Genomic DNA, 12953 nt, shown 5'->3' with positions numbered 1-12953 from the left:
CATGAGAAACTATTTGTTCTGTAAGCCTTCACCTGAAGTACAATAAAATAAAAAATTAAAAAAAAAAAAAACTGAGGCAAACAAGGCAAAATTCATCAAACATGTTAACATTTATTAAATCTTATTCTTGTTAATTTGTATTTTTAAAATATTAATTAAAAACAAACTCAGTCTCAGAAAAAAGTAGATTAGGAGGTTCAGAAGAATAAACCAATCTGTAATCTGTAAGAGATTAAGCTAGCTAGAGGCATGAGTTATGATTTTATATCACTGTCTAAAAGTAATAATATAATGAGGTAATTTGGTTTTACCTCTATTTATATTTGTACAGTTTTCCTTTATGTTAATTGTGAAAATACTTTTTTTTTTTTATCTTAAATATCAGCTTAATTGAGTTTTTTAACAAGATGAAGAAGTGGGAAGACATGGCAAATCTACCCCCACATTTCCGAGAACGTACTGAGAGATTAGAAAGAAACTTCACTGTTTCTGCTGTAGTTTTTAAGAAATATGAACCCATTTTTCAGGACATTTTTAAATATCCTCAAGAGGAGCAACCTCGTCAACAAAGAGGAAGAAAACAGAGGTATGCATTTATTTATATTTGTTAGTCGGGAATATACATTTGTGCTACAGTTTTGATCCCTAAATTTGTATCCCTCAGTTTATGTTAGTCATACAAAAAAATAATTGATTTCATACATAATCCTTTTCGCCCAGATAGATAAGAACAATTACGAGATGCAAGTTCTCTACCTTTATTACAGAAGCTTTCTCTTGATAATAATTCTTTGCTTTTAATTGTGTGTTTACCATGGAGAGTTGGCAGAGTTCTTTAATATTGCAAAATGTATGGGGGTCTTTGTTTATTTAAAGTTTCCCTTTTTATTTAAACAGTTAAAAATGCAGACTGCAAAAGTCAGACTTTAGGAATTTTCACCAGTTAGCTCTCCTAGGTACAAAATTTGGCCACTATATTTTCTATTATTGAGTGTCAAACTGAGTAGCAAATAATCCTCTTTAGTAATTAAATACCGTCTTTACATAGTTTGATGTTTACAACCAGTCAAAAGTAGAGAAACTGGATTGAGGAGAGAATAGAGGACCTGAAACTGCTATGAATTTATGCTTTATGGAAAGATCTGCAAACTTACTTAAGCTTAGTGTTTTCTACCTTTACTGATAGATAAGAACAATTATGAGAAGCAAATTCTGTACCTTTATTACAAAAGTTTTTTTCATAAATGCAAAAATGCAAATTTGTTCTTCAAATAGAACTAGAAAAATGTTGACAAGAAAAGGGGAGAAAAGCAGTTACTATAATTGTTATTTGGGAGTCCCTGAGTGGTACAAATAGCTAATGCACTTGGCTACTAACTGGAAGGTTGGAGGTTCAAGTCTACCCAGAGGTGCCTCAGAAGAAAGGCATGGCAATCTACTTCTGAAAAAAATCAGCCATTGAAAACGCTATGGAGCACAGTTCTGCTCTGACACACATAGGATCGCCATGAGTTGGAGTCAGCTTGATAGCAACTATTTTTTTTTGGATTTCTTTGCATAGAATGATGTTCGCTTTCTTTTCATATAATAAAAGTTTTCTAAAATTATGAAATATATGTTTACAGTAAGTAAGCAGGATTTAAAAATAAACCATTACATTTTATATAGTTGACCCCACAGATAGAGAAGCAGTTGGTTTAGTTTGCTTACAAGTAGGCAAAGGGGAATTAACTGTTTATATAGTTAAGTATCCTGAAGTTTGGACAGAAGCTTTGTGCTGGGTAAGACCAATGTGATTGTTCAGAGAAAAGTATAGAACGTCTGCTTTCTTCGTAGTGTTATAGAAAATGACTTTAGAGTTGACATTTATCAGTGTATATAATTATATTCTTAACTGTAATTAAGAAAATTTTGAGATTACTTTATTTGAAAATTATACATGTATATCACTGTAATTTTTATTAGCATATTTTGCTAATGGTAATAACATAATGCATAGCACTTCCTGAGCACTTATTATGGGACAAGAAGTAACTTAAATGTGTATTACTTCATTTAATCCCTGTGATAAACTTCATGAGGTTGATACTGTTACTACGGATGGGGAAAATGAGCCCCTGGGAGGGTAGGTAAATTGGCCAAGGTCATACAGCTAACAAGTGTGGAGACTCAGGTGGTCTGACCGAACCCATGTGCTTCTCATGAATCTATACTGCCTCTCACATACAGTATTCTTTGAAAGTTACTAAGTATTTATTGAATACTGTGTCAAGTACTGTGTTAGTATTATGAAGGGCATAAGTATTTAAAAAACAAAAAAACCTGACAGTCTTTCTTCTGAGAGCTTATACAATGATTGAGGAAAGAGAAATACATAAAGATTCCAGTTTGTGGAATGTAACATATTATGAAAGTCACATAAATGAAATATGTAACAGGATTTTAGGAGTTCTGCGGCAAAAATCAATTCTGGATGAGTCAGTCAGGTAAGATTTCATAGAAATCGTGAACTCGGTCTTGAAAGATGGGTAGGATTTTGATAGATAAATTTGGAGATATAGACAGAACCTTCTGTGCAGAGGAAATGCAAGAATAAACAGAGAAGCAACGAAGCAGGAATAAATTTGGAAGAGAATAAGTTTGACAGATGAAGAAACTAAAGCATGGGAGAGCAGGTGTACCTAACTAATGACAGTGCTGGAACTAAACTGAGTCTCCAAACTCTTTTCCAGGCTATTTTGCTTTTCAAGGCACTTTGTTAGAGTAAGGCTACTGGGATGTGAAAACCACAGACGTCTTATCAAAACATTGGCAGAGGTTTTGACAGAAAAGCTAAGCTTAAAGCAGGTCTGAAATGCCAATTAGCAGTCAACTTCGCAAAATATGACAAGTACTCTTACTGGGTAGAAGTATAAGGAATTACAGGAAACCTAGAGTTTATGTAAAGAAGGCCTTTTGTGACTTGAGATAACCTGATATCTTTGGGGAGAAGAGTAACAGTTTATCAGCTGGGATAGAGAAAAGAATGGGGAAATAGCTGGCTGCATACACAGGTCTTAAAGTAGCATCAGCTTTGCAGATGTTATCAGCAGAACTATTGTTACTCATTTTTTTCCCACCTTACCTATCTTGACTTTGAAAAGCTTTAAAAATTCCTCAGAATTTTCTTCTTTCTAAAATGAGCCTTTTCTGACTCCCAGCTATTTTCTACCCATATTTGGCTGGGACAGAACTTCTTGCACATTTTCAATGTGAAACAATCTAGTATCACTCCCTCTATCTGTGGATTTTGTTTCTCATCTAATGTATAATCATTTGGGATGTATTTTTCTAATGTCTATGGCTTTTTTTTCCTCCCCCAGGCGACAGCCTTGTACTGTGTCTGAAGTTTTCCAGTTTTGTTGGGTACTTTTTATATACGCAAAAGGTAAGAAAATAGTAATATTCAGATGTTATTTAGATTATTTAAACAGTTGTCTATTAACTTTGTCAACTCATATTATGTATCTAGAAAAGATTTTTACTGAAAAGTTTCTCAAGAGTTTTAAACCTAGGTTCTTTTTTTTTTTTTTACTTACGGTAAAATATACACAACATAAAATTTGCCATTTTAACAGTTTTCAAGTAGACAATCCAGCATTAATCACATTTACAATATTGTTCAGCCATCAACACTGTTTTTTTCCTAAGCATTCTCATTACCTCAGACAGAAACTCTGTACTGATTAAGCAATAACTCCCGCTTCCTCCCTTTTCCCAGCTCATGACAACCACCAGTCTTTCTGTCTCTCTGCATTTGTCTCTTCTAGATATTTCATATAAATGGGATTGTCTAGTATTTGCCTTTTTGCGTCTGTCTTATTTCACTTAGCATAATGTTTTCAAGGTTCATTAATGTCACAGCATGTATTATAACTTCATTTCTTTTTATGGCAGAATAATATTCCATTATACATATATACTGCATTTTGTTTATCCATTCATCTGTTGATGAACACTTGGGTTGTTTCCACTTTTTGGTTATTGTGAATAATACTGCAGGAAACAGTATCTGTTTGAGGCCCTGCTTTTAGTTCTTTGGGGTATATACCTAGGAATGGAATTGTGCTGGGTCATATGGTAGTTCTATTTTTAACTTTTTGAGAAACTTCCAAACTGTTTTCCACAGCAGCTGCACCATTTTACAATCCTTCCAGCAATGGAAGAATGTTCCAGTTTCTCAACACTTGTTTTTTTCTTTTTTTAAGCAGCCATCCTAGTGTTTGTGAGGAGGGATCTCATTGTGGTTTTGATTTGTATTTCCTTAATGACTAATGACATTGGAGATCTTTTCATGTGTTTATTTGCCATTTGTATATCTTCTTTGGAGAAATGTCTATTTGTTTATTATTAGGTTTTTTTCCTAATGTTGTTGAGTTGTAAATATTGCCTGTTCATAAAATGGTCTTTTGAATTTTTTATAATATTTAAACCTTCTCTTATTAAATGGAAATTCCTTTAATTTTGTTCTTACATAACATCCTTTTCCCTCAAAGCTATTCTTCTGAGTTATGGATTGAAAACACATTATTCTGTATATGCTTTTTTTTTTTTTTAGCTGTATTTTTTGAAGGTCACGTCTTATGGGTTGAGTAAGACTCTGACTTTCATAAAGTTCAAGATTGATCAGCCTCAGAGTAGTTCACATTACTTTTTGCATTGCATCTCACTCAGATAGATGTGCTTTACAAGTGCCTTTAGATTCCATTTGTTTTCTCTCCTTTCTCGTCTTATTACACTTAACCTACCCAAGGTCTGCATTCAGTGAAATACGCCTCTATTACTTTTTGTCCTCTTTGTATTTCTGTGTAGAAATATTTCTTAGTAATCTAAAGAAGAAAATATAGTTATGTAGCTTTTTACTATAGGGTATGTGGAATGCCTTTGCCACTAAAATATCCCAATAAATGTGAAGCTAAAATCAAAGAATCAGAGAGCTAGAGGGAGTTTCATAAATCAAATATGAGACTCTTAATGTTAGATCAACTAGCTCAACTTATTCACTGTAAATATGAGGTCATTGAAGCCCCAGAACTAGTTGCTAGGAGCAGAATTGGGATTTGAACTGAGATCTGGTGTTTGGTTTCATGTTGACATGAAGGCAGTCTGGCAAAAATGAGTTACCCCATCATTCTCCAAGTTTGATTTGTCTGATTATAGCTCGTCCTTTCTAACAAGTTAAGTGAGAATCCATCTTTCCCTGAGCCGAATGCTTGGCTTGAAAAGGAAAATCCTTCTTCTGCCGAACATACACTGTTTTAATCATTGTGGTTACCATCACACTAGCATATTTCTTTAGTGGACACAAAGGTGATGTGATCAGTGGCATGGAATAAAGAAAAGCCTGTTTTGTAGATGATAAGGCTTAGGAGCATATAAATTTTTTGTCATGGCTGCAAGAGGGCTTCACTTGCTATAGCTGGTATTATATATGATATTAACCTTTTCATATGATTGTAATGGACAGGTATATCTAACTTTTAGGATTTTTATGTTTTCTTTATATCTTTTATAGCATATGTGTGCTTAGGAGTAAATGTATTTGGTACTATATAAACTTCTAAAACATAATTTCATTATCATTATTTAGATTTTGGTCTCACTTGATCAACTGGGATGGTATATCTTTGTCCCTGCAGTTAACTCTGTGTTTGAATTCTATTTTGTTAATTCAGTCTATAATCATTTCATTTGAAAAGCTTTGTCCTCTCACAGTCCAGCATGCCGGACTGTGATTTTTTTCTGATAAAGTAGCTTCATGGATTTTATTCAGTTTTTGACTGATTTACTTTTAGGGTAGGTCTACTGTATTTTTACATAAATAATGCGTGCCTTCTATGTTTGCCAGCCATGCCTTCCTTCTGAGGTATTTTCATAAGCACCGCTATGCCAATTTTTTTTTACATGCCATAAAACTAAATTAGCATAGTGCACTTACAGAAATACCTTGTCGGGAGAGGTCGCGGTTGGCAAACAAACATGGAAAGCCTGTGTTAGTTGTGTAAAAATATGATACTCTTTTTTTTTTTTTTAATTTTTTTTTATTTGGTGAAAATATACACAACAAAACAGACACCAATTCAACAATTTCTACATGTGCAATTCAGTGACACTGATTACGTTCTTCAAGTTGTGCAGGCATTCTCGCCATCCTTTTCCAAATTATTCCACCACCAGTAACGTAAACTCACTCCCTCTAAGCATCTAACCTTTCAAGTTGCTGTTGTCATTTGATCACGTATAGATAATTCTTTAAAAGAGGACAATGCTCAAGGCATACATTCTTTACTAGTTAAGTTAAACTGTTTGGTTTAAAGAGATCTACTCTTTTGTACTCGCTTTTCTCATGACTTTCCCTGCAACATGTGAGCGGGCCAGATCATCTTCATTCCTGATGAGTAAGCCATCTCTTTGTTATCTTTGTTGGCCTCTTATGTCAGGCACACACCAGTGACAAGTTTGAACTTTATCAGTGGGAAGGGCTTTGTGGCCTGAAATCCAGTAGGTGTCACTTTCTGTTTTTCTTGAGAAAAACAGTCTTCTCATTCCTGATAAATAAGCCAACTCTTCAGATATTACACAAGTGCCCATTTACCTGTTATTTTTGTTGATTGGAACATAAAAACATCTCACAAAATGAGAAAGGTCAGAATTTGAAACACGTCAAAAGCATGTCATGTTGGTATACCCTGCAGGTGAAATTAGATTCTGGTCTTTAGGGGCATCTCAGCGCTTTGTTAGAAGTGACATAGTGCTGGTGGTTTTTGCCTTCTGTGACAAGCACCAATGGCAAGTTCAGGCTTGTCGGTGTATTGGGCTTTGGAGCCTGAAACCAGTAGGTTCCACTTCCTGTTGGGCATATGAATAACTGAGTATATTTTAATATTAAACTTACTCATAGTAGAACTAAGCTAGTTAGTTTGGTTGCATAAATGCAGAATTTAATCTATTATCATTTACCTTTATGGCAACAGAAAAACTATTTTTTCTCTTCAGTTCATTTAAGTTGATTGATTAAATATTTTCATCTCTACAAAAAAGAGTTGTTTATCCTTATATGCTGAGGTAAGTGGTAACTCTTTGGAGAAAGGGAGAGAGAAAAAACTGAAACATCACGTGTGTTTGTGTGCACCCATTTAGGTAGGCACTGTGAAAATGCCAAAAATCATCCTGCCCAGATTATCTTGACCAGTTTAGAAATAATTTTCAGATGTACATTAGCTATTTAAATTCAATGCAACTGACATTATAAGAATGTAAAATAAATATGAAACACATATCCAAAAAGGGATATGCTTGAAGTTATAAAAAAAAAAATTAGAAATATTTAATTTCTAAGAATAATAAAACTATTTAACTGTATGTAAAAACTGCTTTCAGTGGTAGACATAAACCAGTCCTGCAGAAACGACCTGTTTCTATAGGTTTAGGTTGATTTCTTTGTTACCAATAGTTCTTTCTGGGATGTTAGCTCTAGAACTTAAATATCTTTAATTGTGCTCCTGTTGCATTAAAGACATTACTGTTAGGACTCTGATTATAGCTTCTAGTCTTTTATAAGCACATAAATGAGGAAAATAGTTGTATGAGTCATTTTTTCAGCTGTTCTTGTCTCACTATTTCTAATAACTTTTATTATAGAAAAATATGTTTTCATACAAAATAATTTCTTACAGTTTGAGATTCTGGGGGGAAGTTGTGTTCAGAATTTTGAAAGAAAAGACCAATAATAATAAAGTTTTGGTCAGCTACTAGGCATTTAATAAATGCTTATTTAATGAACATTGAGTGAATTAATAAATGACATTTTGAGTAGTTTTAGTTTACATTAAACTCTTAGAAGTTTATTAAACTATCAGAGTAATATTTCACAATGTAAGTTTGTGGTTACAAAACATGATGAATATAACCAGTGTCATTGAATTGTACAAGCAAAAAATGTAAAATTGGCAAATGTTTTGTTACATATATTTTTAACACAATAAAACAATTTGAAAATATATATGCAAAAGTACCTTAGTAATTAAAATATTTAAATATGTCTAACCACCCACATACCCACACACAGCCACACACACACCCACTCACACCCACACCCACACACAGAGCTAATCACCTAGATCTTGCTTTTTGTGTAATGACCAGTGCTGGAAAGGGCTGCTTGTAACCCACTGCTAGTTATTTTTATGTTTGGTTTAGAGTTTGAAATAAATTAAGATGCTTAAAAAAAAAAAAATTTGACAAAACCTTTACTGTAGACCTTGAATCAATTTTGTATAATGTTACGTAATGTCATTATAAAGGAAATTATTTTGAAATATTGTAAAGTTGATGCAAATTTAACTATAAGCTGTTTCTAATCCTGTAGGCAATTTCCCCATGATTAGTGATGATTTGGTCAATTCCTATCATCTTCTGCTGTGTGCTTTGGACTTAGTTTATGGAAATGCCCTTCAGTGTCCCAATCGTAAGGAACTTGTGAACCCTAATTTTAAAGGTAAGTTTGTAAATCAAAGATTATTGGACAACTCACATATCTACATTATGTTTAATCTTGGGAGTTGTATACATAGCACAGGTTTCCTAGCATCAGAGAATATAAGTTTTTTGAAAAGCTTCCATTGTCGTAATTACTCATAGTACTTACTGTATTTTTCGCAAATAACACGCCCCTGTAGGTAACATGCCCTTGCATATAATGTGCAACGCAGCACACTTAACGAAAATAGTGGGATGGGGAAGGGTGTGCTGTTGGCAAAAAACCATGTAACGTGCATGTCATTTGTGTAAAAATATGGTATAGCTAGGAGTCAGGTGCTGTATAAAAATATTTTTGGAAAAAGCAGTTTCAAATATCACAAACTTTAAAGTCTTTTATAACAATTTTAGAAGTTTCTGAAATAGATACTCATCAGGAGAAGGCATTAAGAAACCCCAAAAAGCAAAAATAATGACATTAAAGCCAAAAGTATTTTTCTACATTAGCAATCTTCTAGCCTGACAACAGTTAGAGGTCAAAAAGGACTTATTGAAGGAGTCTTCATTTCAAATTTTGGTACATAAGAGGAATAGTTATGGTTCTAAAATAAGTAGAATGAATTTTCATCTCCTAAACTAAGAGCTGAATGGAAATGATCATTATTTTGGTAATGCATTTAGAAGGATGGGATTCCTATGAATGATACACAGTAAGAGCCCAAAGTATGATTTACAAAGCAAATATTCAGATATTTATTGGGCTAGTTATTTCATACTGCTGCTATTTGAGTAATCACCATGGAAGGATTCTAGGCAGTTTCCATTTGGGGGAGGTTCTAATTAGAATTATAGCTTGCCTGACTGTCATGGTACATTTTTAAAGTTAGTGGACTTAGTTACTTCGCATGCTCCTTGTTTGAATTGAATGTTCCTTATATTATTTTCTGTCCTTTCTCTCATTCCCTTCCTAACTCCCTTTTCTATTTCTATATAGCTGCTTCCCTTCCCTTTTCCTTTCTTTCATTTTTCTCGTATTTTTTTTTTCCTCTTGCTCCAAGTTTAGGGCAAGAAGAAGTTGTAAATTATTATGATAAGTACATCTAGAATAATTGAGTGAGAGCATGAAATCTTTGATTGAACAATGTAATTATTTTCCAGAGTGGTGTTTTTTGTTTGAATGTGAGGCAAAGTTGTACTTTATTTTTGTGCTTCTTAGATCTTAGGGCAATATGTTTTTATTTTTCTCTCTTAACCATCTCTAGATGTATAACTGAATAACTGAAATCTTTTGAATAGTAATACACTTTACCTTTATTTGCTATTTTTTGAGGTGTATTTAAATAGAGTGACAAAATTGGGCCCATGTACACTATTTCCTGAATAGGTTCACATGCTGACTACTGATTAGACTCTGTATTATTTGTTTTGGTTTGTTAGCAGTTTGGTGAGTGCTAACTAATATCTCTGTTTTTTAATTCTGTATACATCATAGGCTTTTCTGAAGATTTTCATGGTAAGGATTCTAAACCTTCCTCAGACCCACCTTGTATCATTGAAAAACTGTGTTCCTTACATGATGGCCTAGTTTTGGAAGCAAAGGGAATAAAGGAACATTTCTGGAAGCCCTATATTAGAAAACTTTATGAAAAAAAGGTTGGTAAACAACAAAGAAGTAATGTGAAAATGTTTTCTGAGGAAAAAGTTGATTTACCGTGATGACTTAAGGATCTCTTCTTTTATGCTAGCTCCTTAAGGGAAAAGAAGAAAATCTTACTGGGTTTCTAGAGCCTGGGAACTTTGGAGAGACTTTGTGAGTACTTCTGTTATAAAATGTTTTTCATTATTTAAATTGTATCCTTAACCTCAGAGTTTAGTGTTTTTACTGTTTGTACCCTAGAAATTCAGAATGTTATTTGTGGGACAGTATAGAGGGATGATAAATATTCTACTACTACAAGCACATATTTTTTAAATTTATTGAATTTTGTGTTCTTTAAAGCTTCTTTTAAGCATCCAGATTATATATATATATATTTAAATAAATTATTTTGAAGCTATGGAGGTGAAAAATGATGGTGTGGAAGGTACCAAGGTCTTCCAAGGCAGCTTGGGTACAGGGTACCCACCCTAAAACTCTGTCAGCAAAATATACTTAAAACTTTGTAATGGATGAGCATAGTGTTGCAACTTACATTTTATACTCTTGAATTTTATACTTAACAGTAATCCCACTGTAATTTAACTTAAAAAAAAAGTTTCAGAAATTTTAGTAAATAAAAGAATGAAATAATTAAGTGGCCTAAAACATTTACTGAAATGGCAGTTTTGTGAGAGTGTACTTCTTGTCTGTATTTTTTTTTTCCTATAGTAAAGCCATCAACAGGGCCTATGAGGAGTATGTTTTATCTGTCGGAAATTTAGATGAGCGGATATTTCTTGGAGAGGATGCTGAGGAGGAAATCGGGACTCTCTCAAGGTGTCTGAATACTGCTTCAGGAACAGAGACTGCTGAGAGGGTGCAGGTGAAAAACATCTTGCAGCAGCACTTTGACAAGGTGAGGTGAGCCATTCCAGAAGAATGGGAATACAGGAGCAGACATGCTGGAGGTTCTGTTTTATTTGTATTTTGTGTGTTTTATTTGCCTCCAATGTGAAAAAAAAATTTTTTTCCGTCATAGTTCTCGTATTTGAAAAGGTTATCTTTATTTTTTTTATTTAATTTTTGTTAACATCAGCTTTCAAAGTTTCAGGTTAAGTCTGAGAAAAGGCAAATTTAATCTAAATTTAAATGACTATATCATGTAGTTGGTTTTGAAAAGACAGACGAGTAATATATAGGCTTATATATAATGAGCATAGTAGGAATTCAGAAAATTCAATGATTGACCTGAATTGGTGGTTTCATCCAGGAGACGAAACTGTGGAGAAATTGAGAATCCTCATTCTGTAAGAAAATTCTGTTAAATTGAGTTTCAGGATCGTGGGGTGGTATTTCAGGCAGACACTTAGGATGATGGAGACTGTAATAGTTGCCTTCCTGTTGTGTGGTGTTCACAGAATATATGCAGCTTCTGACAAGTGCCTCCAGAGGCAAACCAAAACTCACCATTGCGTCGATTCCAACTCATAGTGACTCTAGAGCAACCTTATAGGACAGAGTAGAACTGCCCCATAGGATTTCCAAGGTGGTGATCTTTACAGAAGCAGACTGCCATATCTTCCTCTGTGGGTAGGAACCACCAACTTTTTGGTTAGCAACTGAGCACTTAGCCACTGTGCACTAGGGTCCTTCCTCCAGAGACAGTGTGGGTAATTTCAGGGGAGCAACTTACCTGTAAGTGAGCCACTTCAGACTTGAGAGTGGTCTGCTTATTCAGCGAATCTTTTGAACATGCTCTATATGCCAGATTGTGTCCTGGACACAGGCGATACCACAAAGAGCAAAATAGCAATGAATATCCTGTTTTAAAGAAGCTTATATTCTAGTGTGGGGAGATAGATGATACATAACCAAACAAGTAAATACATAGTATATCAGATGATGACAGTGGTATGAAGAAAAATAAAATAGAGTAGTAATAGAAAGTAGTGGGGGGTGGGGATAAAGAGTAGGGCCTTGTGCTATTTGGATAGGTTGGTTGGGCAAGGTGTTTCTGAGGAGGTAATATTAGCAGACACCTGAAGGAAGTGAGGACACAAGCTATGTGAATATCTGGGGAAATCATTCCAGACCAAGAGAGGATCAAGCGCAAAGCCAACAGGTAGGAAAATAACTGGCTTGTTGTAAGAACAGTGAGAAAGACAATATGGTGGGAGTAGTGTGCATGAGGGGAAAAGTGGAAGAGAGGGTGGGGGGTGGCAAGAGGGACAGGTGGGTCATGTAGGGCTTTGGAAGCCGTTGTAAGGACTTTGGGCTTTTTAAAAAATCTGTTTATTTTTGTTTTTGAAAATAAACACAGGAGAACATATACCAATTCAACAATTTTTACATGTGCAGTTCAGTGACAGTGATTACATTCTTCTAGTCATGTAACCATTTTCACCCTCCTTTTCCAAATTGTTCCTCCTCCACTGACATAAACTCACTGCCCCCCTAAGCCTCCTATCTAACCTTCCAAGCTGCTGTTGTCAGTCTGATCCCATGTAGATAGTTCTTTAAAAGAGCACAGTGCTAAACTCCCTGAGGGACTGAATTGCTGGGCGGAGGGCTGTGGGGATCATGGTCTCGGGGAACATCTAGCTCAATTGCCATGACACCGCTTATAAAGACAATGCTCTATATTCTACCTTGGTGAGTAGTGTCTGGGGTCTTAAAAGCCTGTGAGGGAGACTCCGGCAAGATGGCGCTCTAGGCAGAAGCACCACGCCGTCCCTCCACAACAAAGATCCGAAAAACTAAGCCAAACAGAGAATCAACAATCCTGAAACCCTAGAAC

General features: G+C 34.6%; 1 protein-coding gene across 2 annotated transcripts in view; it reads left to right on the top strand.

Moving 5' to 3' along the window:
* RBL2 (RB transcriptional corepressor like 2) overlaps positions 1-12953 on the top strand; it is a 55834-nt gene that overhangs the window by 5754 nt on the left and 37127 nt on the right. For both annotated transcript variants that reach the window (XM_004371586.2, XM_023726902.1), the window contains 6 exons: positions 386-586; positions 3363-3427; positions 8408-8536; positions 10010-10170; positions 10263-10327; positions 10886-11072. In XM_004371586.2, the coding sequence (XP_004371643.1) occupies positions 386-586; positions 3363-3427; positions 8408-8536; positions 10010-10170; positions 10263-10327; positions 10886-11072 (808 nt within the window). The remainder of the gene's footprint in view (positions 1-385; positions 587-3362; positions 3428-8407; positions 8537-10009; positions 10171-10262; positions 10328-10885; positions 11073-12953) is intronic.

The sequence above is a fragment of the Trichechus manatus genome, unplaced genomic scaffold (genome assembly GCF_000243295.1).
Source record: "Trichechus manatus latirostris isolate Lorelei unplaced genomic scaffold, TriManLat1.0 scaffold00014, whole genome shotgun sequence".
In the NCBI taxonomy this organism is placed as follows: Eukaryota; Metazoa; Chordata; class Mammalia; order Sirenia; family Trichechidae; genus Trichechus; species Trichechus manatus.
The sequence above is the reverse complement of the archived record's forward strand: the minus strand, read 5'-3'. Positions and strand labels throughout refer to the sequence as shown.